This window comes from Pseudorasbora parva, chromosome 24, assembly GCF_024679245.1.
Source record: "Pseudorasbora parva isolate DD20220531a chromosome 24, ASM2467924v1, whole genome shotgun sequence".
In the NCBI taxonomy this organism is placed as follows: domain Eukaryota; kingdom Metazoa; phylum Chordata; class Actinopteri; order Cypriniformes; family Gobionidae; genus Pseudorasbora; species Pseudorasbora parva.
This window is the reverse complement of record NC_090195.1, coordinates 26748323-26774485: the sequence shown is the minus strand read 5'-3', so window position 1 is coordinate 26774485 and position 26163 is coordinate 26748323. Positions and strand designations below refer to the sequence as shown.

General features: G+C 36.9%; 2 protein-coding genes across 2 annotated transcripts in view; one reads left to right on the top strand and one right to left on the bottom strand.

Annotated features, from left to right (window-relative positions):
• Window positions 1–648: 648 nt before the first annotated feature.
• On the bottom strand, window positions 649–4363 carry zgc:56095 (Ferritin, lower subunit-like). Its single transcript, XM_067434789.1, has 5 exons — window positions 4233–4363; window positions 2706–2806; window positions 1935–2081; window positions 1399–1524; window positions 649–1271 (listed from the first exon to the last, which is right to left on the bottom strand). The coding sequence occupies exons 2-5, from the start codon at window positions 2802–2804 to the stop codon at window positions 1122–1124; spliced, it is 522 nt and encodes a 173-aa protein (XP_067290890.1). The 5' UTR covers window positions 2805–2806; window positions 4233–4363; the 3' UTR covers window positions 649–1121.
• A 9415-nt stretch (window positions 4364–13778) lies between these two features.
• The window catches only part of ptprh (protein tyrosine phosphatase receptor type H), a 67371-nt gene continuing 54986 nt past the window's right edge, over window positions 13779–26163 (top strand). The window contains exon 1 of the mRNA XM_067434513.1: window positions 13779–14041. Coding sequence (XP_067290614.1) covers window positions 13988–14041 — 54 coding nt within the window. The 5' untranslated portion in view covers window positions 13779–13987. The remainder of the gene's footprint in view (window positions 14042–26163) is intronic.

The following is a 26163-nucleotide window of genomic DNA, read 5'->3' as shown; positions in this document are numbered from 1 at the left end:
CACAATAGCTGATTGTAAAATAATACAGTAATACCCACTCGACTATACAAAAACACAAATGCAATACAGACAGTAACAAAACGTTTGTCATTTATACACTAAAATTGTAACATAAACTGTCAGCAGGAATTATACCTACAATTTTGCATTTAGGTTGTTGATACCAACATAATGTGTAAAAAAAAATTTTTTTAAATCAGTGCTAGCCTAATTGGATTAACACTTCAGAGGAACAGTGTGCAATCACATTTCATTTCCTGGTTTTACTTATGGAGTTGTTAATTTAATTATGGCTTTAGTATCCTGAAATGACTATATGCTTTTTCACAGTGTCTCAAACTTGCCTCTGGTTTCAATTTACAAATAACTTAGCCATTTAACCCTCTTACAAAAGCTCCCAGCTTTGGCAAGGGCAGCATTTCAGAATGGGTTTATGAAAAGAACAGCAAGTTGTGTCAGGTTACTCTGGGATCTCTTGAGGAACTTAGGTAAGTCTGCCATATAGGCCTCCTCTTTTTAAACATGCTTCTCCCAAACATTTTATTAATACAACTTGTACAAATGTACACAAATATATATATATAAAAAATACTTTAAAGAGGCTACATTAAAGGTAGTAAGCAAAGATCAATAAAAAGGACACCAATCCTTATTTGGAATGCTTAATTTATTGTTATATTGACATCAAGCATAATGTTTGAGGTATAACAGTTCACAATTATGTTTTTGGAGTTATAAAACATGTACTCAAAGACACTTCTTTTCAGTGGTACACTGTACTAAACTCCTCCCGAAGTACATACAGGACTCTATAGGCTGGTTTTTGATAAGACATAGTTAGCACCTATACACATCTGTAAACAGACATGAGGTAGTTAAGGCTTGAACACCAAAGTAAAATTTTTGGACTTGCACAATTCACAGTATAGTTCCACTTATGCGTGGAATAAAAGAAGTACAACAAAGGTGTGTCAAAAACACTGGGTGATTCTTACAGAAATGCCTCTTGAAAGGCAAAAATAACGAAATGAAAAGTTGTGCAGAAATCCTTCAATTAAATGATTAGCACACATACTGTTTAACATGGAATGGTGAAGGCAAACTCATCAGATCGGAGCAGATCAGAGAGTGTGCTTGTCAAACAGGTACTCTCCCATTTTTCCGTGAGGGTCAGAAGAGATGATGCGACTCAGGCTGCCAACGTAGTCGCCCAGCGTCTTAATAGTGTCATGACTGTCAGTAAAGAAGTTGCTCTCTAGGAAATCACACAGCTAGAATGATGGGGAAAAATACACTGTTATTCCAAAATATGCAATTATAAATTCATACACAAAAAAAATGTGAAAGACAGTGGTTATCAACTCTTATTTTAATACTTAAAAAAGTATGGTTACTCACATGAGGGTCTGAGTTTTCACCAGCTGCTTGATGGATCTCCAGCAGGGATCTGTTTAGAGACTTCTGATGATCCAAAGAAAAAGTAATAGCATCCATTCCTCCTTTCCAATCATCACGACTGGGCTTCTGATAAGTGGCATGAAGAAAGAGAGAGATAAAGAGAAAAATGGACAGTATTATCGTATTAGAAATATTATAGATATTGCTGATGTTCACAGAAGCCGCTTTTCCACTGTCAAGCCGAACGGTTCTAAGAACGCTTCCAGTTATGTTTCCGCTTGAGCCTGGTACAGCACGACAACGCAATTACAAAAACTGTTATCTCCCCGGAATTCTCAACGTGGTTGGCCAACAGTGCCAAATCCTTTCGAATGTGTAGTGACATTGCAACTCAGGACTGGTCACTTGTCTGATGCCTGGCTAAATATACATCTCATCATCTGTAAACTCTTACATTAAAAGACAATAACTGACGCAAGAGCTCCGTTATCAGCCCAACAGTGGAAAATGTAACCGTATCCGTAAAACTCACAGACCGAGATATTCTGGAGAAGGATTCGTCCTCCTCTCGTGTTTTGATACTCCAGCAGGTGCTCCGCCTGATCCCTCTCCTTCTGTGAACGCTCCAGAAAAAACTTTGAGAAGTTGGGCAGAGCCACATCATCTCTGTCAAAATACATTCCCTATGAGACAGAGAGAAACAGTATTAGCGTTAGCAACTAAACAGACATGCAGAGGTCAGTCATTAGCATATGATAGCATCAGCACTATAAAAGAAAGTATATATCTATTCTAAATACTCTTAATATTCAGAATTATTCCAGAGCCTGTTGAGTGCAAAACACACATTTGTATGGAAGCCCGTTTTCGCCACTAAATAATAATAATAAAAAAAGAAGCAATTCTGTAATTGTGATAGAATTCTGACTTTCCTCACCATTTTGACTTTATATTATGCAATTGCGAGTTTATACCTCAGAATTGTGACTTTATATTGTGAGAAAAAAAAGTCAGAATTCTGAGATAAAGTCGCCAATACTCTTTTTTTTTTTTATTTAGTGGCGGAAACAGGCTTCCATACATTTGGCATTAAGTAATTGCTGACAATTAAATAATTTATGTTAGTGTAATTCTGTAAGATAAAAGATTTTAAGAATAATTACATACATACATACATATATATATATATAAAAAAACACAAAGCTCCAACTTAAAAGGTACAGGGAAGATACAAGATCAATTTAATAAATACATTTATATACAGAGTTTAATTAATTTAATACAGTTGTGTGAATGTGTGAACAGACCAGGGAAAGATACACATATGAGGCCGTCAGTTTGAGGTTGACCAGCTTGTTGACGTTTGCCTCATTATTCGGGTGAAAATTCTGCTTGACTAGAGACATTTCTGAAAAGAAACAAGATTAACAATATTACACAATTTAACAGACAACTAAAAGAGGTTAGTAAATCTGTCAGACAAACAAGGGAGTAGATGTGGATTTATGACAAACATCAAAAGTTCTAACACAATGCAAAGAAAAAAAAAACATACAGTACAAGTAAATGTATGCATATTGCACGACTATCAGTCTCCCTTACCTTGTAAAGTGTGTGTTCACAGTTCAGTGCTGAAACTAAGTTAGTGTGAAACGGAATTCTATTTGACAGGTTTTATAGATTTATCAGCTGTGACGCAAGACTGGGGGAAGTGATAAAAGACCTTAAAGTCCCCATGTAATATGTCTTTTGCTTCAAAACAGGAATATCCCCATCTCAAAATTCATGCATTATATATGTGTGTGCTCATAAAAACTGTAACTTTTTGGATGCATGTCTATAGATATATTGCTGTAAACTGAATGCAGCGTTTAAATGACATGGATATTAGCATATGTTGTATTACAATAAGCAAAGTCTGTGCAATAATTAAAAAAAAAAAAAAAAGTATTTTGCCCTGAAGTCTATAAAACACACTGGTTCATGGGATTACTGTATATTTATTTTGAAACTGTCAATTTAAAGCGCCATTATTATTGTTATTAAAACATACCTGATTTAATTTGATTCTTACACTAGTTTTATGGTTTGTATTAAAATAAATAAAAGCATGAAACATTCCTTCTTTTTCCACAACAAAAATTCTCTGAATATGTATGTGTGTACATCTTTGAACCGCAAAGGTTTTTTTTTTTTTTTTTTTTCAAAATGGGGCTCATGGACCTCAAGTGGGGGTCAGTGAAAAAGTTATTGAAATAAAAAATAAAACCCATATTACTTCTTTATAGGATAAATAATATAATATATAACATTTGACATTGCATTGTATACCGTTTTCGTAAAACTGCAACCATGCGACTAATAATGACAGTTAGTTAGAAATCAGTGGCCTACTTTTTTATATTTTATGTTTCTCTTCAGGTCTTCAGTAAAGTAATAGAAAATGGGAAAGGGATACAGAGATTTCCTGATAATTTTGCATTTCTAAGCATGTTTTACAGTATAAATAGTCATATGTAAGTTAGGGGAGCGTGGCACTAACAATTAACGTAAACAAGACCTTCAACAAATAAGAACCAAAACACACGGAGAGACTGTTAGTTAACGTTGGTGCGCTGCACGTTTATATTTGCATTGATTTCCTTGAGGATATTCCTGCAGATGCTGAAACCCAAGACAACCACTGTTATCAAAAATGAAACTCGTCAAATAACTAACGTTAATGCCTAAAATTGTATCAAACAGTGGACAAAGAAAGAGATAGACACGTGTAACTGTTTTTGAACGCCTTGCATAAATATTAACGGATTCTCTTTAACAGGACCTGTACTCACCTGTTCTGCAACGGTAGGCGTCAAATTTCTTCTGGAAAAAGAAATCCTTCGACGGACTGTATTAAAAATCCCGTTTATATCCCCCTGACTGTTTTTGTTTCCTCGGCAGTGGGTCTCCCTATTGCTTTTACACAGCGACATCTACAGGCGAGGAGTCTTCTCGCTTTTTTGTGCACTTTCCGTCCTTTTTCTTTTCTATTTTTCTTTTCCATTTTTTTTTTTTTTTTTTTACAGTATATGGTTCCACCTCTTAGTAGCCTACTTGGGTGGGGTTGAGTCTAGGTTGAATATGAGGCGTTGATATCACAGAAGATGATATAGCCTATAACCTTAAGAACTAAAGGATTTTTGCTGGCTTTTTTACCTGGAGTCCTTCCATACAGTATCCATACAGCACATGCTCAACGGTTTCTGAAAGTCCACATTTATTACCCTGAGCGGATGCATTTCTTTCTATCATCTGAAGTGAATTCTTCCTTTAGGGGGCAGATGTAGCAAATACTTTTTACCTTTTACTAGAGCTTCCTGTAGATCCAGAAGTATCTTGTGTTCTGCTTTTTGGGTGAATTTAATGGATGACCCAGCCTGGACAAATTTATGAAGCTTTATCCATTTGTCATTTAAAAAAATAAGTAATGTCATGTATGCCATAGCAAGTCAATTTTCACATTTTTCCCCATAAATTCTATGTTTAATCTTTACTATGACTTAGGCCAGGGGTTTTAAAACTGGGCGGTTTGTGACAGGGAAAGAGAAAAAAACATGAAAAATGTTTAATAAATAAGATTACAATAAATCAATAACGTTATTAAATTTCAAATTAACATATAAAACATGTACAAAAATAAATAATACAATTAATATAAGTGAACAAATATATTTGCTTCATTTATTATTTATAAATTTGCTTGTAAGAATATATAAAAAATAAGATAAAAAAGTATTGAATTGTAATTATATATATATATATATATATATATATATATATATATATATATATATATATATATATATATATATATATACACTGAAAAAAATGACTTTGTGGTATGGTAAAATCTATTACATTAATTAATGTAATTATTACATTGTAAAATTAAGTTTAAGTTGGAACTATATATCTTAAGTAAAATGTACACAGTCTATTCATGTAATAACTTAACTGAGAAAAAAGAGTAAATTTTATCATATATTTACAAATAATATTTAATGTTTTATAGTCACAGCACATTCACCTAAAATAGTAAGTAAATTTTACTCTGAAAAGCAAAGTGCATTTGAAAATGCGCACAGATTTTTCGCAAAGATCCAACATGTTCAGTGGTGGCAGAGACGGTCATTTTGGGATGTTGCTTTTATGTGGCTGACTTATTCTCAATAAGTTTTAACTTTTCACTGAACGTGAGTTTTAATCACAATAACGGTAGCCAACCGTTCCGCCATAAGTTCTTATTGAGAATTAATAGAGTTTTTTTATGTCACCATTATGGCGATGAGTGTTTTCTTTAGTTGGGCAGTTTGGCGACTTTTTAATCTTAATGTTTCTCTCACTGCTGTGACTGAGTTTGCTATGGCAAGAAAAGCAGAGAAAACATGATCAGATGCTTTTGGCCGCTTGATGATCAGAATATGATCATTGTGTAGTGGCTTAATTCACCAATCTTATACGTGAATATGAGCAATATACTATTAACCTTGTTTTATTCTAGAAAAGATCCAGCACAGTTTTAACCAGAAAAGTTGAATACATTTTATAACAGACTTTACACTAAGCACTTTGAACATCTGTAAGCTTTTCTCACACACAGATATCAAGATTCAGCCTAAGAATCTCATCAATGGTGACATGCTTCATGCCACAATGCATTCTGGGAGCATCATGCAAAACTAAGAAATATCAGCAATGTTCACTTGGGTTTTGTAATTGGATGCAATGGTAATCTGAGTGAAAGTTACAATCTATAGATGAGTATTGCCAGTGCAATTTACTTGTGTATTTTACATAAAAAATAAGTGGTTCTAGTAAGTAAATATTACTTAGAATAGCCCGAGTAAATATTACAAGCACTTTCTGTGTGGAAAAAGTTGCCTAGCTTTTTTTAAGTAAATGTCACTCCAAATTTTTTTCAGTGTATATATATGGCAAAAAAAAAAAAAGTATTTAGTCAGCCAACAATAGGGGAAGTTCTCCCACTTAATCTTAAGTTGTTACTTTGCTATAGTTGCTGGTAGTTTGGCCCATTCCTCCATGCTGATCTCCTCTAGAGCAGTAATGTTTTGTGGCTGTCGCTGGGCAACACAGATTTTCAACTCCCTCCAAAGATTTTCTATGGGGTTGAGAATTGAGAACAAAGAATTGGGGTTGAGAACAACTGGAAATGTTTCTTACGAAGCCATTCCTTCATGCCCGGGTGGTGAGTTTAGGATCATTGTCATGCTAAAAGACCCAGCCATGTTTCATCTTCAATTCCCTTGCTGATGGAAGGAGGTTTTTCCTCAAAATCTCACGGTACATGGCCCCATTCATTCTTTCTTTTACACGGATTAGTCGTCCTGATCCCTGTGCAGAAAAACAGCCCCAAAGCATGATGTTTCCACCCCCATGGTACACAGTAGGAATGGTGCAACTCAGCATTATTTCTCCTCCAAACACGACAAGTAATATTTTGGTTTCATCTGACCATATGACATTCTCCCAATCCTCTTCTGGATCATCCAAATATTCTCTAGCAAACTTCAGACGGGCCTGGACATGTACTAGCTTAAGCAGGGGGACACGTCTGACACTGCAGAATTTGAGTCCCTGGCGGCATAGTGTGTTACTGATGGTAGCCTTATGGTTACTTTGGTCGCAGCTCTCTGCAGGTCATTCACTAGGTTCCCCCGTGTGGTTCTGGGATTTTTGCTCACCTTACTTGTGATCATTTTGATCCCACGGGGTGAGATCTTGCATGGAGCCCCAGATCGAGGGAGATTATCAGTGGTCTTGTATGTCTTCTATTTTTTCATATATTTGCTCCCACAGTTGATTTCTTCACATCAAGCTGCTTACCTATTGCAGATTCAGTCCTCCCAGCCTGGTCTTTTGAAAGGTCTACAATTTGGTTCTGGTGTCCTTTGACAGCTCTTTGTCTTGGCCATAGTGGAGTTTGGAGTCTGACTGTTTGAGGTTGTGGACAGGTGTCTTTTATACTGATAATGAGTTCAAACAGGTGTCATTAATATAGGTGAAGAGTGGAGGACAGAAGAGCCTCTTGAAGAAGTTACAGGTCTGTGAAAGCCACAAATCTAGCTTTTTTTGTAGGTGACCAAATACCTATTTTCCACCATAATTTGCAAATAAATTCTTAAAAAATCAGACAATGTGATTTTCTGGATTGTTTTGTTTTCTCATTCTGTTTTCATAGTTGAAGTGTACCTATGATGAAAATCACTGTATATCACGTTTTTTTGTTTGTTTTTTTGCGCACAAAAACTGTTCTTGTTGCTTCATAAAATTATTGTAGAACTACTTTCGACTTTGTAATGAATTCTTCAGTGCCTTTTATGGGTCTTGAAAGAGGTAATTACATTGGTGTGAATGGAGCCCTTTCTGTCTGAGCCATCGTTACCCCATATACCAGTACACATGAGCGGAAGTAGCAGAAAAGGTTGTCTGCGGCATAATAAAAGCTCTGCAAAATCAAGGTGTCTTTAAGCTATATGCCTCTGTTTTGAATAAGCAACAAAAAATTACATATTGTGTTTTTTTTTTTTTTACAGTTTAATTTATAATTTTTATTTTGTACCAAACAAACAAAAATGTATTAGTTAATTAATTTATCAAATGATTAAATAAATATTAATCGACCTTAGGTTAAAGATGATATTTTCCTCAAAATTTGGTAAAAACTTGAGAATTGAGAATACCTGTGGTAAGGTCATTGTCCATGAAAATGACTAAAATCAACTGTGTATGCCAGGCCAGTAGTTGGCAATGTCACTTTGTAAAACACTTTGTGCCTATAAGCTAAAGACATAATACGCATGCACAAATACAAATTAGCATTTTTTTACTCTACTATGGAAGCAGAAAAGGCTCATTAATAATTCACGCAAAAAAAAACGACGTACACGTGTAGCCAATTTCACATGCATGAAACCAAATTCACATGCACAAAAAACTATTCACGTGCACAAAATAAAATTATATATTCATAAAATACATTTCACAAATGCAAAACATAATTCGTAGATTTACGACTGTGCACAAAAAACTTGCGAATGTTTCAAATTTACAAGTTTGTCCTTGAATGTGAATGTGCAAATCATCATTCGCATGTGAATCACCTTGGATTTGTGTGTGTGTATTTTTGAGACTTTCCTGGCAGCGCTCTCCTCCCACCCAGAGCAGTCATATTCTTTAGCCAATCGGATTTAGGCTTATCAATCGGCCAATCATAATCACGTGCCATAGACATCATTTCAGGCCCCCAACACTGTTGTTGTGTAAATTAACGGCTAAATTTTTTTACTTTTTTGTTGTTGTTGAAAACAGTGTCATTTAAACTCCTCCTAAATATTAGTTTAGGGTAATAAAAAGTAATAATACTAATTATTATTATTATCATTGTGATAATGTATCACATGTTCACTGTGATTGTACGTATTAAAATGACTAGAAATTTGTAAGCTATTTTTATGTCAGATAATACTTTCCTGAACCTGTCCCAAGAACAAGGGATTTGTGTGCACCTTTACTGCTTTAAAATGAAACGGGAAACCAATTTGTACTCTATTCGTGGAAAGTGCCAGTTGACAAAACAAGCGTTGTGTTGACCATAATGACAGCAATACATTGGAAGGAGGCATGGCAGTTTTTTTTTTGTTTTTTTTTGTTTTTTTGAGGAAGATCCTGTTATGCTGCTTTTAACAAATATACGTCATGTCTGCAACTATACAAGCATGCAACATGTTTGTCTCTCAAATTAATAATAGCTGACGCACATACATCCTACCTTGATTTTTTTTTAAAGAAGTAATCATGGTTCCATTTTTCTTGTTCACTGTTTGTTTTTTAATTGTAAACATAATAAAATCCATATTCAACTAATTCAGCATTGCACTTTAACATATACTGTTATTTTGATGATACACTTTAGACATTTTACTAACTAATAAGTAACTTTGCAACTATGTCAGTTATTACAGTATTACTAGACTGTCTGCTTAATATCTGCATTTATCCGATGTTCTACTGACTATTAGTAACTTTTCAACTCTACTAACCCTACCCCTACCCCTAACAGTCTATTATACTCTGAGAGTTAGTTGGCATGTAGTGGTATGGTACTTACAATTAGTAGATATATATAGTGGACTGTCAAAATAAAGTGAAAAAAAATAAAATACCAAAAGCAATTCTGCAACATGTCAAGTTAAAAACAGAGTGGGAAACAATTATGCTGACAGTGTTCCTCCTTTACTGGCTGATAATTAAAAGTAAACTAAACCCTACACAGTTAATTTCCTCCACATCTTATTAGACTTACAGACAGTTTACAATAAAGAGAAGTTGTTTTTTAGTACACATTTATGTATATTTACATGTGTGAACATCAGGGGGGAAATAACTCAGCTATACCTGCACTGAAAAAAAAAGATGTATAAAAATTCAAATTACTTAATTAAAATTACTTGTTCAAATTACTTAATTAAAATGAGCTAAAGCAAAGCAATTGCTATACATTTTGACCTAACTTAATTTGATTGTCTTCAATCCACTTAAATATAAGTCAAATTGAAGTCAAACTTTATCCATTTGTGTTGTGTTACAGTCATTATTTGTGTTGAATTGACTGAAACTGGGTGGGGCTTGTTAGCATGCTTTGCATAAGGCTAAATCAAGACTAAATGTTGTGATTTTATATGTAAACGTTATTATATATATATATATATATATATATATATATATATATATATATATATATATATATATATATATATATATATATATATATATATATATATATATATATATATATCAAGATGTTTTGGTCTGGAAACTCACCACAGGGCTTAACCCTAGGGGCACGATAAACGGTTGTCTTTTAAACTCCCTCTGCACGCAATAGGATAACCTTTCAACCAACCAGAGCAATGAAGGTGAAGCGGAGCTAGTAGACAGATTAAACATTCACCATATCAAGTCGGCAAAACTCAGAACACATCTTCCCTTCTTAAGAATGACTTCAGTGCCGTTCTTTGTTCTTTTCTCAGAGAAAAGCTTAAAGGGGGGAGGGGGGGGGGGGGGTGAAATGCTGTTTCATGCATACTGAGCTTTTTACACCTTTAAAGACTTGGATTCCCATCCTAAACATAGACAAAGTTTCAAAAACTAATGTTGGACGTTTGATGGAGTATTTCTGTGTTAAAAATACTCCTTCCGGTTTCTCACAAGTTTCGGCGAGTTTTTTTCGAGTATGGGTCTACTTGACGTTAAATAGATCGGAAGGTCCTTGAATGGGCTGTACGGGCTCTTCTCCCGGTAGGGTGCGCGCGCGCGTAACTAGAGGGAGAGAGAGGAAATGCACGCCGTAAACAGTCTCTCAGGTGCAGATCCAGTCGTCCGTGAACACTTATGACGCGCCGCGCTCCACTTTATTCCTATGGGTGACGTCGAGCGACTTCAACGCTTCAGCACAGCATTCCGGGAAGGCAGCGCTGCATTTGAACCGATTTGAACGCAGAAATGACGGGAAGCTTCAAGGCATCGCTTCAGTCGTGTCGCAAAGTGGATTTCCACGGTCACTGCTGTCACAGGACTTCACCAAATCATACCAAAGAAGTGTGTTTTTGACAGAGCGGTCCCAGCGATAAAGGTTCGGTCCTGCTTTGGAAGCAGCTGGTGAGTAAATCAACTTCAAATGTCTCTGCTATTGGCTACCGTCGCATGAGTAAACATCAGTAAACGATACGATCGTCATTCAAATGCGCTAACGGTTACTCCATTGTTGTTCTGTATAACACTAGTCTGACTCTGACGTGCAAAACCGTTTTGCTTGCTACCTCTAAGGTCTAGTCACATACAATAGTCCATAAACCGAATCATGTCCTCATAAACTGCGCGTAAAGACACACAAAGGCCCCTAAATACAGTCCATACCACAGAGACGGACATCCTGATGTTGCCGTTTCTCCTGTTCAATTTATTTCAGCCTCAGATTTGATTGTGGATCATTATCTGTATTAGCTGAGATAGCGATGGGTTTCTCCACGCTTGAGGACGTCACCGCTTTGTGCACATTCGTCATTCTTTAGCTCCGCCCACACGATACGCCTCCAGGCGCTCGGTTTTTTCCGGAAAGACTCGGTACAGCCCATATTTCTTTAATAAATATGATAAAACTAAAGACTTTTCGGAGATATGAAGGATGCAATACTACTCTATAGGTACTCAAGATTGACATGAGATTGACTGAAACTGAGTGTTTCACCCCCCCTTTAACTCCAAGTCTTCCAGAGTCGCGGTCAAAGCTGATTTGAAAGACCGCCGTTCGCCAGTTTCTGTGTTTACTAGAAGCACTCAAGCATAACTTGGCCGTCATTATGTTAAGCCCCGCCCACCAAATCTATACACGATGGGATTGGCCCAACCAGAGTTTGTTTTTACAGCTCAGACGTGTATTGATAGTTGCTAGACGACACTCACCGCAGATTAGATTTGCTGCCGCTAGGGTGCGTCTAGATTTCTAGGCTCTATATATACAGTATATATATATATATATATATATATATGGAAACTTGATTGTGTTTTATAGTGTTTAATATTCAATTAGGTTGGAATAATTAGAATAATTTAAATTACAGTGGGTTACCATTGTGCAAAAGAGTGGAGCATTTGCTTAAGTTATGGACTAAAACAACTAGTGTCAAAACTGCTTTGCTGAAAAAGCTTTTAATGCTAGCTATAGTGCACTGTTATAATTCAGTTGTGTAACATCAAAGTTAAAAATTATAAAATTAAACTGGATGAAAGAATATATGATTTTGTATACCTGAAACATGTCAAGAAGCCATATAAAATGACCTTTGAAACTACTTAATTGGATCACTTAAAATCGCCAACACTTGCGATTGGTGCGTTCACACTTGTCATGTTTGGTTCAATTAAAACGAACCCTGGTTGCTCGTTTAGTGCGGTTCATTTGAACATATTTGAACGCTGCCATCCGAACCCTGGTGCGCACCAAACAAGCGGGCTGAGATCACTAAAAAGACGGGTCTCGGTTCACTTCCAAACAGACTCTGGTGCGGTTCGATTGATATATATGAACACAACATGGACCAAAGACATGTAAACAAACCAAAAACCGGATGTAATGTCACAAGATGTGACGCATAGTCAGCTCATTTGACGACGCGGAAAGATCGGTGTATCCAAAATGAATAACGTACGTTAGAGGGTAAACGTAGAGCAACGAGGAAGTGCCTCATCAATATTTGGTCCGACGAGCATGTTTCAAAAAATGCCAGAAAAAACGCACAAAAAGCATACCTGGTTCTTCTCATCAAAGGACCCGTGTTGCCCATTTGAAGGTACAGACGACAGAACTGCCGTCTCTTTTCTGTATACAACGGAGGAAATCCTGCAGCTGTTTTGAATGTTTTGAACATTTTATGAGCCCTTCATGAGTTCTCAGCAGGTAAAAATAATGCCATATGTACACGCATAAAATGATTGTGTTAAATCCAGCACACAGCATTGTTTTGAATGTTCGGTAAGCAAGCTCCTATGTCATTTAAGCGGACCAACCAGGTTGTGAGTGTCTCCCTATGCCTTTGGTTCGGTAACTTTAGGTTCGCTGTTAAAAATGCCAGTGTGAACGCTAAGAGGACTAGGACTATATGTTTTGTTTTTGTTTTTTGGTCCGGACCAAACTAACCAAACTAACCGAACTACAAGTGTGAACGCACCCTTAATTCCATGATGTTGAAGTTACATCAACAAATCATGTTTGTTTAACTTAATTGATTCATGTTGGACTGATTTACACAATTAAATCCAGCACACTTTTTTCCCCCAGTGTGTTTGTACTTTTCACAAAATGATAAAATGATAGCATATAGATATACAGACTCACCCAACTTAACTATGGAACTAAAGCCTATGGAAACTAATGTTTAGTTAGTTCCAACTATGGAACTAATGTTTATCTGTTGTTGTTGTTGTTATAAAGGCAAGAATAGTGAGGTATTTTTCAGAGTTTGATCGTTTGAGAGGATTCTAGATTCTATTGGTAAGATAAGCATATCCCAAAATAAATAAAATAAAAATAATAATAAAATGAAAGAGTAAAATAATAGAAAGTGGAAGATCAACCTTATAATAAAGAATTGGGGAGTGTGAGGGGGATTTAAAAAGAGAGAAGAAGTGACTTATAAATAGTTGTGAATGAATAAAAAGGAGGAGTTTTAAAATAAGGAAGAACTTTGGTTGAAGGCAGGACAAAGGTTGTTGCACATTGTTTTCTCGTCATGAGAAAAAGGAGAAGTGGCAATAAAGCAGGTCATTATCAGTCAGCAGAGAGGGAACAGGGGCAGAGAGAAGTGACAGAAACCAAGAGTTAAGAGACTAAATAAAGCAGTCATGTGTGAACGATGTGATGCCAACAGGCTTGACTAGTTATTTCAATAAAAGTTAGTTTTTTAACGGAAGGGTTAAACAGGAAAAACTAGTGTGACAAAAGTGCTGTTTACTCTGACTTAATACCGGGATGATCATGGAACGAGTTTTGACTTTGGGTTTTCTGTGTGCGCTTTCTTCATTGGTAAGTCACTCTTACTTCATAATGTTTTTTCTGCCTGAGATACCAGATTTGGAATTCAGATTGTAAAACCATAGCTGTAGGCTACATGACAAAGAGGTTTTATGTTCAGGACAAAAACACCTGTGGCGGATAGCAAAAAAATAAAGCATAGAGAAGTCAAAGATTAGCTCTGTTGATAATAATTACTTATTATAATACAAAGAGATTTTGTATTATAATACAAAAGTCGATGTTTACAAGTAAACTTGTAAAGCCATTTAGCCAAAGCTATTTAGCCAAAATGTATGTATGTATATATATATATATATATATATATATATATATATATATATATATATATATATATATATATATATATATATATATATATATATAATATTACAAATATTTAATATATATTTAAAATAAAATATATATTAATATTATATTTTTGAACCCACTTTATATCAGGTGGTCTTAACTACTATGTACTAACATTGTAATTAATAATTTGATACAATGCACATATTGTGTACATACATGTTTTTACATTGTACTTAAAAATACCTGCATGTAATTACGTCTGTAATAATTTTCTGTAGTTACATTTGTAATTACACAGTTGACACTTCCCTTACCGCTAACCCTACCCTTAAATTTACCCATACCACCACACCTGCCCCTAAGTCTACCCGTATCCCATCCCCAATATCAGCAAAAGTGCTTTGCCATACAATTTGATCACAGTAAGTACTTTGTACTTATTTTTTGATGTAAGTACATAGTACTTAAGGCCACCTAATATAAAGTGGGGCCATATTTTTAATATTTAATATATAGAATGTCTTTTTTATACTGTTCACACCTTTATGTTTTAGCAACAATACTAACCATTGAGGCGCCAATGAAACACATTTTTCACAATGTGATGTGTTATTTTCACAACTCACCCTTTCATTATCAGTTCATGTTTCAGTATTTGTAGTGTTCCTACTGGCACACACTGGTTAAACAGTCCTTAAAAAGCACACATAATCAAAATTAAATAATAATTTAATAATTTAGCAGACAATTTTATCCGAAGCGACTTACAAATTAAGAGAGCAATAGAAACATCTAAACAAACAAGGGGCAACACGTACTCAGTATTTTTCTTCTTTTTATGTAAAATAAGCTGGAAAATTAATAGAATAGTTAAGTTAGTTAAGCGCTTGTCAGGTTCTGCTGGAAAAGATTTGTCTTTAGATTTCTTTTTTTTTAAATGGCTAAAGACTCGTTGCTCGAATTGAGCTTCTGGAGGGTGTGTAAGTGGGAACAAGCAAGTTTAGGTATATTGCTGGAGAGCCGCAGGCAAGCACCAGTGACCTGAAATTGATGCAAGCGGCTATTGGCAGTCAATGCAAACTGATTAAGAGAGGTGTGATGTGCACTCTCTTCAGTTTGTTGAAGACCACTCTCGCTGCTGCATTCTGGATCAGCTGCAAGGGTTTGATAGTGCATGCCAGAAGGCCAGCTAGAAGAGCATTACAGTAGTCCAGTCTGGAAAGAACGAGAGCATGGACCAGGAGTTGTGTGGCCTGCTCTGATAGGAAGGGTCTAATCTTCCTTTATGTTGTATAACGCAAATCAGAATCAGTTCTTGGAATCAAACCTGGAAATGATTTGAGTCCCAAAATTTCTGGGAGTAAGTTAAGTTAAAGGTGCCCTGGAATGATTTGAAACAATATGTTAATATGTTCTCTAATATCTACATAGAGGGTATGTGGCTTATTTAAGGGCAAAAATTGTCCAGATACAGTTATACAGGTCCATTTACAACCCTATAAATTGTCCCTAGGATGTAATGCACTGATTTTGCTTTATTTGGAAGAGTCATTTATATTAATGTTGAGCTCTGCTCTGATTGGCTTATTTCAGCAGCTCACAGCACACAGCAGTTCAGCTGTTCAGCGAAGCGGCTCATCAGTCCTGACCGCAGACCAACTGAATGACACTTTAAGCAGAACATCTCAAATGGAGATTGATAAAATGCAGCCTACATGTTTATTTGTTGTTTTCAGATCATCTGCCCGCGAGAAAGAGCTCGCGTTTGTGCGGTTGCCAGATATCAGTAATTTAAAATCCCCCAAACAGAGCTTTTCTGTGAAAAGAACACGTATACAATAAACAAGTAAGCTGCATTTCAGCAATCTCCATTTGAGAAGTTGGAGCTGCGTGCCATTGAGTCTACATTTTAGACTTGTCTTTTTTCATCAACGATATTGCATGTTAATATAACGTTAGTCACAATGTAGGCTACACAGTGACTGTGATGTACTCTGGAAGCTTGCAAAAACATCATAGGCCTACTTCAGTTCTCAAAAATATAAATATATAACTTATATTTTTACAAAATGAATAGCTTTTTCAAATGACTGTCGTTTTAACTTATATGGTGGAAAAGGTGACGTTTGCTAGAAGGAAAGTATCTACAGTTGTATTTTGTAATACAAAATAATATTACCCTTTGTCATTAGACACACTATTTAGTTTTGTATGGTACTTGGAGTTTCCTATTGTTACTGTACTAGCATCTTGCATTATTTAGACAATGCGGTCTCTCTAAGAAACTTTCAATTTAATCAGAACATTTTTAAACAGCTAGTCAATAAGTGGATAAAATCGCTACTTACTGCTTGTAGGAATACAGTTTCCCCTTTCTTCAGTTTAAGACGCTGAGCGAAGCTTGCTTGAAATGGGCCGAACAAACGAACAATTTTCAAATAAATTGTTGTGGTATCGGATTATAAACATCAACCATGACTGTTGACATATGAAAAGTCCAGATATCCCCTGCAGCATAGATATGTATACACATCTATGCCCTTCACAGCGTGAACATGACGTGTGTCATGAGAGTTGCCATTTTTGCTATCCTCCAGCGCCTTGTTGCAAACTGCAGTCCAAGTTACCGTCAGTTCCGCCTGACAATGAACATGTTTGGACAGATGCTAATGTTGGGGGCGTGCATATAAATGATCCCCAACACTTGTGTCATGGTTGGGTTTATGTTGAGAAGGACTTATTTTTCCATGGTGTTTTTGATTCCCAAAATTTACATAAGAAGCAGTAGGCAATGGTGTTTGAGACTCACAGTATATGATGTCCATGTACTGAACTCGTATTATTTCACTATGGCAAGGATAATTCAATTTTTCATTCTAGGGCACCTTTAACCTCTTTAACCTTTAAAGTGTGCAACTCTGTGTGCTCTAGGAACCTGCAGACAGTTTGGGCTGTTTCCACTAAATTACAGAAAATATTGGAAAAAAGAAGTTTGTCTGTGTCATGTTGTATGCCAGATTTATTCAAATGGGTCTGAAGGGATGACCCCCCTTTTTGCCCCTCATCCGACCCTGCTACGGTATGGTGTGTATGGGAGGCTTTTCAATTTGGGTAGGCCAAATCCAGGCGGAAATGACATCAGAGTAATTTAGTGTAAATACATTACTTTGTGTAAAATAAATGCAAAAGTGATGCATATCTTCAAATGGTACCACATATGACATCATAGCTCCTCCACAGACATTTAAAATGGAAAGTAAATACATGACGATGTCATTCCGGACCCTGTAGGTCCACGGAGTTTAAATAAATATTCTTATATAAGCCTATCCATTTCTGATAATTTCTGGTTGCTATGGTCGCGCAGGTTGTTTACGCATTTAACTTGTCACCATGAAAAATAGATATTGCTCCCTCAACATAAAGAAGTCAAGGCCAAGAGAAAAATATGCCGTTCCCTCAACATAGGATGTCAAGGCCATGACTTTACATCACATGGCCACACCATAAGAATGACATTACCTCTCGTGTATAGTGTATATCTAGTGGCCACAACAATGGCCATGACAAAACTAAGTGTCCCCTCCCGGTCGCTGTACGTTTCCACAAGCCTACTCTGCTCTGATTGGTCAAACAACCCAGTCTGTTGTGATAGTTTTACTGCTTACAGCGTGTGTCAGAGCTTCAGCAGCGCTTGATACACAGTGCCTTGTGCTATGAGTATGGTCATACGGTATGAGTATAAATTCTAGTCTGAGTCTTTATTCTTTTGAAGTGCAGGCGAAGTGGATTTGCAGGCCTGAAAAAAAGCATCTCTTCCAGATAACCAAACTCTTCCAGGCCTCAGCAACAGCTAGAGTGTTTGAGGGTCAAAGTCATTTGTGGACAGCCAATGAAGAGCATAAACTGGCATTATGCTAATTTGTATAGGTAACAGGAAGTGAGACTGAAATAGCTGATGACTCATTTCAGCAGTTCAGAATCGACTCTTTCTTTTATGAGACAATAACTTTATTTGACATGCACTTTGATCTTTAAAACTCTGCAGACCTTTTACATTCATTCACAGCTACTGTATATTACACACTTGGTGAAAGGTAATATTTAACAAAAGCATAATAAGGACACTATAACTTATTTAATTTCCATTCAAATATTAAGACAGCTACGATCTGGTCTAACTATCATTATGGAGTTCACTAGCTATCATTCATTGGTTACTTCTTAATTCCTACAGGGGAAGGGAAGCAGTATGTGAAATATAAAGACATTTCAGTAACACTTTAGTGTGGGGAGCACGTATTCACTATGACTTTTGCCTCAATAAACTCCTAATTTACGCTATTAAGGTAATTTTTGTAGCATTTAAGTTTAAAATTAAGATTTAAGATTAAGGTATGTAGCATAAGGTCATGCCGAATAAGGCATTAATGTGTTGTATAAGTACTAATAAACAGCCAATATCCTATAGTAAAATGCATGCTAAAAAAAAGTTAACTATAATGGAAATGATTAAACCATTAAATAAAGTGTTACTGACATTTCTAAGCATTTGTTAAATATTGTTCTTTGAATTAAGAATAGGTTCAGAAAGATTTCATCCTAATAGTGATACTTCATTGAATGGTTCTGTTCAGATTCTGTGGATTCATATTTTATATTTATGGGTCTAATGTTTCACTCCTTAAAAATACCATACCAGTCCAAAGTCCTGAAGATAAATGATAGCCAGGAATTCTGTATATTATTCTGTTATCATTAAGATTTTACTGTAATGGTTATGACTGTGTTGTCTAGTGACCATTAAACAGTGAATACTGTGTTCCATATGAATATAGCCCTACTGGATGTGCTGTAACTTTCAATCAGACCATTTATTCTAATTATATTTTAAAGACTTTAAATACATTAAACACCAATAATTTTTTTTAAAAAAGCTTATGTTGCAATAGTACTTTCTTTCAATACTCTTTCAATACTTAAAATAGAAGAAAAAACACTGAGTTTGTAAAGACTGGATGCTTTGAAGCAGCTGATATACAAGAGCATTAATTTGAAATGTACAAATTAATGTATATCTAATGTATATCTTAGTATTAATTTAATAGTTATGCATACATAATTCTACCTTATGTTCTAAATAATTCATATACCTTAACTTTTATTTTATTATCCAAAATTGTATACTACAGTTAATGAGAAGAGGCGACTACACTTGTTAGTCCTTTGTGTTTCAAAGAAGCTGCCAGATTTACGTCATGAGCTATTGCTTTATTTGTTGTGTCAACAGCTTTCCTATCAGTCCATGTGCTGTATTCAAGAATACTTCCTTGTTACGGTAGTTTGTTAAAGAGAATCATTCAGAACACTGACAATAGATTGTTTCAGTGACACATCAAGACGTGTTTGGCATTTACTTTTTACACAGGGCACAGTTTTGAAATATGAAATGGAAAACATACATGGATAGCATAGTTGATAAGCTTTTGGTAATATACTATGCAAATATATTTTACTGTAGTTTATTTGTCATGTCACTGTGTGCCTTTCATTTCCATTCAAATATTAAGACAAACTATCATTAGAGATTTCACTAGCTATCATTCATTTGTAATTTCTTATTTCCTGCTGGGTAGGGGAAGGAAAGCAGTATGTGAAATATAAAGACATTTCAATAACACTTTAGTATGGGGAGCACATATTCACTATGACTTTTGCCTCAATAAACTCTTAATGTACTGTTTATTAATAGTTAGTAAGGTAGATTTTGTAGCATTTAAGTTTAGATATTGGGTAGGATTAAGGGATGTAGCATAAGATCATGAAGAATAAAGGCATTATGTGCTTTATAAGTACTAATAAACAGCCAATAGCTACTAAGCAAATATAATGCCGATGATTGAAGCCTAAAAAAAAGTTTTACTGGCATTTCTAAGCATTTGTTAAATATTGTTCTTTGAATTAAGAATAGGTCTAGATTTCAGCCTAATAGTGATACTTCACTGAACGACCAATTTTTCAAGATGCATATTGTATTTGTATTTATATACATTTTGTCAATAGTATTTTTTTTTTATTGTAAATACATTTTTCATGTTTTTGCACATATCTAAATGGTTTGTTAAAATTCTGTGTAGCCCAGTGTCATAAAATATGTCATTCACACAATGGCTTTTGTGTTCGATATTACAATTTGAATTTGCATCTGCCCCACGCAAACAGTCAAAACATCCGCCTGGATCAGTTTCATTCTGCACATTGTGAGTACATGGCTGCATTTCCCGATAACGTTGTCTCTTAGCGCGCTACGAAGACTCTAAAGGTATAACTTAACTGAAGGTATACCATTTCTAGGTGTGTTCCCCGAACTATACCTTAGGAGGTTGCTTAAGGTATACCTTCTTAAGTGCGACGTAAGCGGGCGCTGTTCGTGGCGGCGGTGCTGAATTGGCTTCTATCGATGGCTCAAGAATCGATTATTTACTCTATGCAGGGGCTGTTTCACTGTGTTATGCAAAAAAATTATGTTCTTTATAAAAGAAACACTTCAGAAATAGTTGAACTTTCATTTATCATACAAAATTGCACCTAAATTTTACATAATTCTGAAATGAGTGCACGAACCAGCAATCTCATGCTCAACCGCACCATGAGCATCACGCGTCATTTAAATTATTACAATATATTTTCCATAGTGTCTTGATTTAATCCACAACCAGGGATGATTGACCATGCAGCAGCTGCATCACATTATTGTGTAAATAACTAATTTATATTATTAGATGGCCTACTCAATAAAAACGCAACACGCAAAACATATAATCAGCTGCTACTATATGGCGGAGAAAAAATAAAGAAAGAGAAGAGCCGCCAGCAGCTGATTTTAGTAGCTGAGCTCCGTCCAGTTTGTCTCGACAAAGTTGATCCAACAAGATCTAAAAGCTGCTGAATTTGCTGTCGTGGTAGGCGAAATTTATTTTTAATAGCAGCTTCTGACATGGTAGCCAGGGACTAAAGTTTTCACATATGAAATAGTGCACATACACTAAATGGCTCCGCGGACGGCGCCGTCTTTGATTTAGCACAATTCTATTCGCTGCCTCGCTGCCAAAGTTTGACTAAACTCCCCTCCACAATCATTCCCTTTAAATAGGCTCCTAAGCCTTTCCTGTCTAATGGTTTGCCAGCTGATGTACCTTTGGATAATATCATTAAAAAGCTAACAACCATTAGTGTTTGTAATGAAATTTTATGACAAAGAAATTTATGAAATTTCGTATAACAATTTTAATCCTTGCATTAAAAAAAAAAAAAAAAAAAAAAAAAAATTCAACTAGCCTAATTGAACACTGGGTGTATATTACAACTTCGGAATTATATTCGGATAGACTGACATATATAGAAGCTTTTTACACAGTGGTGGCCACTAGTGGAATTAACTTTTAATAGTGATAAGGTATAGCTAAGAGTGGTCCAGACCAACCTTACGAAAGTATGACTTAAAGAAGGTATTCTTAACTAAGTTCGTTTCGGGAAACACATATTAACGTTAAGGGATACCTTAAGGTATAACTTAAGAATGACGTAGAGTTAAGAAGGTTTCGGGAAATGCAGCCCATATTAGTAAAAAAAAACAAACAAAAAAACAAACAAACAAACAAATTCCTTTATTTGACAAAGCTTAAGCCTAGTCACAGACTAAAATTAATATTTAGCTGTTTTAACTAAAAGCATCTTGCACTGGCATATCTTAAAAAAAAAACACTATATTGTCAAAAGGTTTGGCCTCTATTTACATGCACATGAACTTTAATGACATCCCATTCTCAATTCGTAGGGTTTCATATAGAGTTGGCCTACCCTTTGACGCTATAACAGCTTCAACTCTTCTGGGAAGGCTTTCCACAAGATTTAGGAGTGTGTTTATGGAAAAATTTTGACCATTCTAAAAGTGCATGTGTCAGGCACTGATTTTGGACAAGAAGCCTTGGCTCGCAGTCTCAGCATTAATTAATCCCAAAGGTCTTCTTTCAGGTTGATGTGTTCTTTCAGGTTTAATCGCCCCTCCACCAAACTTTACACTTGGCACATTGCAGTCAGACAAGTACTGTTCTCCTGGCAAATGTCAAACCCAGACTTGTCCATAGGATTGCCAGACAGAGAAGCATGATTCATTACTCCAGAGAACACATCTTACTTGCTGTAGAGTCCAGTGGCGCTTGCTTTACACCACTGCATTCAACGCTTTATTTTATTTTATTTATTTTTATTTGCATTTGTCAGTAGTGCATTTTATTGCATTTTATTTGCATTTGTTTTTTGTTTTTTTGTTTTTTTAAAATGCAACTGCTCGGCCATGCAAACTCATTCCATTAAGCTCTCTACACACTGTTCTTGAGCTAATCTGAAGGCCACATGAAGTTTGGAGATCTATAGCCATTGACTCAGCAGACAGCTAGTGACTTCTGCGCTCTGTGCGCCTCACCATGCCTTACGAGTTGCTGTTGTTCCCAGTTGCTTTCACTTTGTTATAATACCACTAACAGCTGACCATGGAATATTTAGTAGTGAGGAAATTTCACTAATAGACTCATTGCACAAGTAGCAACCTATCACGGTACCACGCTTTACTTCAATTCACTGAGCTCCTGAGAGCAACCCATTGTAGAAGTGTCCGCATGCTTAGGTCCTTGATTGGAACACCTGAATTCAATTATTTGGAAGGGCATCCCAATACTTTTTGGCAACATAGTGTATGTCAGTGCCATTGTTTTGTCTAAAGATGCAGACCAGTAATGGGAGTGAGTTAAAGTGAGGATGTGATGGTTGTTTCTACTTGCAACAACAAACAAACAAACAAACAAAAAACGTTTGTGCTATTTTTAAGGTTACTCATTTTGTTTTGAAGTCTCTTACTATTATAAGTTTATGTAATGTAATGTATGTGTCAGAGCTTCTTCAGTGCTTTATACACAGTGGTATCCCATCTTTCAAATGTTAGTTAGTGTGTAATGTTGCTGTTAGATTAATTAATTTTACAGGTATTATTTATAATCTTTAAACAGTGTATGAAGCACTGAAGAAGCTCCGACACACACTGTAAGCTGGACCAATCACAACAGACTAAATCAGAGCAGAATAGGCGCAGTTTAATGAGGAATCTTCGAACCAATCATTTTAGACTCTTTGAGAGATGAGGTGATGTGCAATCATGTATGAAAATTAAAGTGTTTTTTGACCTGGCTTGGATGAATGTAAACTTATACATTACATAAACTTATAATAGTAAGAGACTTCAAAACAAAACGAGTAACCTATTTAATTATCAAATTAACGCTCAATGTTCAATGCCTAGCGAGATATTTTATTTAACAGAAGTTCCCTTTCAAAGCCTACAGCGAACGGCCGGTTTGGACTACAGCAGGAAGTGCAGGGATGTAATGACATCACTAAAACAGTTTGTTGACGAACCCTCTGCCCACAAGAATAAAAATGGGCGTGATCTTGTTGCTCTCCCACGTGGAGAAGAGTGCATATTGAGCGCTTGCATCTCCCTGTTATGGTAAGAGGCGTGACCTTTCCGGGCAACGTGCGCTAAGCTGCTGTCCAATCAAAACACGGAAACCGCTGGCACAATCAGAACTTGGGGGGAATGCTGTTTCATGCACACTGAGCTTTTTACACTGTTAAAGACTTGGATTCCCATCCTAAACATAGACAAAGTTTCAAAAACTAAGTTGGATGTTTGATGGAGTATTTCTGTGTCAAAAATACTCCTTCCGGTTTCTCACAAGTTTCGGAGAGTTTTTTCGAGTACGAGTCCGCTTGACGTCGACAGAGCGGAAGGTCCTTGTATGGGCCGTACGGGCTCTTCTCCCGGTAGGGTGCGCGCGTGACTAGAGCGAGAGAGGAAAGGCACTCCAATAAACACTGCTCTCAAGCTGCAGATCCACTCGTCCGTGCAACACTTCTGTCACGCCGCGCTCAACTTTATTCCTATGGGTGACGTCAAACGACTTTAATGCGTCCGCACAGCATTCCAGGAAGGCGGTTTCCTATGTAAATCGTCAGGGGGGTCTGCGTTCACGCCCCCTGTGCAAGCTAGCGCACGAGATCCTCCTGTGGTCTCTGGGGAAGTTACTCTCTTTGAGAGCAATTTTTATCCCAGGGGCTCAGAATATAGAAGCGGACATCCTGTCGAGACAGGGGCTTAGGCCAGGGGAATGGAGACTTCACCCTGAGGTGGTGAAGCTCATTTGGGAAATTTATGGCCAGGCGGAGGTGGATCTGTTTGCGTCTCAGAATATGACGCACTGTCCACTCTGGTTCTCTTTGACACATCCAGCTCCTCTGGTACTGGATGCCATGGTGCAGACGTGGTGGCGTCTGTACGCATTTCCCCCAGTTGTGCTCCAGGGAGTTCTGGAGAAAGTTCACCGGGAGGGGATAAGTCTACTGCTAGTAGCTCCTTACTGGCCGAGCCGGATTTGGTTCTTGGACCTCGTAACACTGCTCGATGGATCCCCTTGGAATCAGGAGGGATCTTTTATCTCAGGCAGAGGGCTCAATGTTTCACCCCCGCCCAGAAATGTGGAACCTGTGGGTTTGGCCGCTGAGAGGGCCGAGCTCATAGAGTCTGGTCTCTCTACCAAGGTAGTGGAGACCATTCTTAGCTCCAGAGCTCCATTCACGAGGAGACTATATGCCCTGAAGTGGGGGTTGTTCACTTCTTGGTGTCAAGAACGACAGTTAGATCCAGTCAACTGCCCTGTTGGTTCAGTGCTAGATTTTCTACAAAAGCAATTCTCTTCTGGGTTGACCCCTGCTACACCAAAGGTGTATGTTTCATCTATTTCTGCTTACCATGCCCATGTGGATGGTATTACTGTGGGGAAGAACCCGTTGGTAACTCGTTTCCTTCGTGGCATTAAGAGGCTGAGGCCTGCAGTGCGCACTAGAGTTCCTACTTGGGATTTGGCTATAGTGTTGGAAGGTTTATCTGCGACTCCGTTCGAGCCACTTGACATCATATCAGAAAAGTTTCTGACTCTAAAAAACATCTTTCTTCTTGCCATCTCTTCTATTAAGAGAGTAGGAGACCTTCAGGCCTTATCAATATCCCCTTCGTGCTTGGAGTTTGCACCAGGGATGGTTAAAGCTTTCCATTACCCTAGATTAGGGTATGTTCCGAAGGTGTTAACCAATGTTCCACGACCTATAGTGCTGCAAGCTCTCTGTCCTCCTCCATTTGTTAATCCAGACCAGGAAAGATTGAACCTTGTATGTCCAGTGCGAGCACTGGATGCTTATGTCCACAAAGCTGTCCGGTGGAGGAAAGCAGATCAATTGTTTGTTTGTTTTGGACCTCAGAACAGGGGTCTCCCTGCGTCCAAACATACAATGAGCAAGTGGATAGTCGAGGCTATCTCTCTGGCTTATGGGTCTTCTGATCAGCAGTGTCCATTAGCTGTCAGAGCCCACTCTACTAGGAGTATGGCGGCCTCTAAGGCCTTGGTATCGGGGGTTTCCCTCAAAGAAGTCTGCGACGCCGCCGGTTGCTCCTCACCTCTCACTTTTGTGATATTCTATGATCCTGACCTGGAGTGTGCTCCAGGTTCTTTAGTGCTCCTGTCTTAAATGTGCCACAGTTTCACACGACAGACATTTGGTATTATGGCGTTTTGGTATTTCGTTCTCAAAGCTGACCCTAGTGGACGCAGTGTGAAGTTCCCTCGAAAGGGAACATCTCAGGTTATAACTATAACCATAGTTCCCTTTGCCATACTTCCTGCATCCCTGTGATCCCTTGCTTCGGCAGT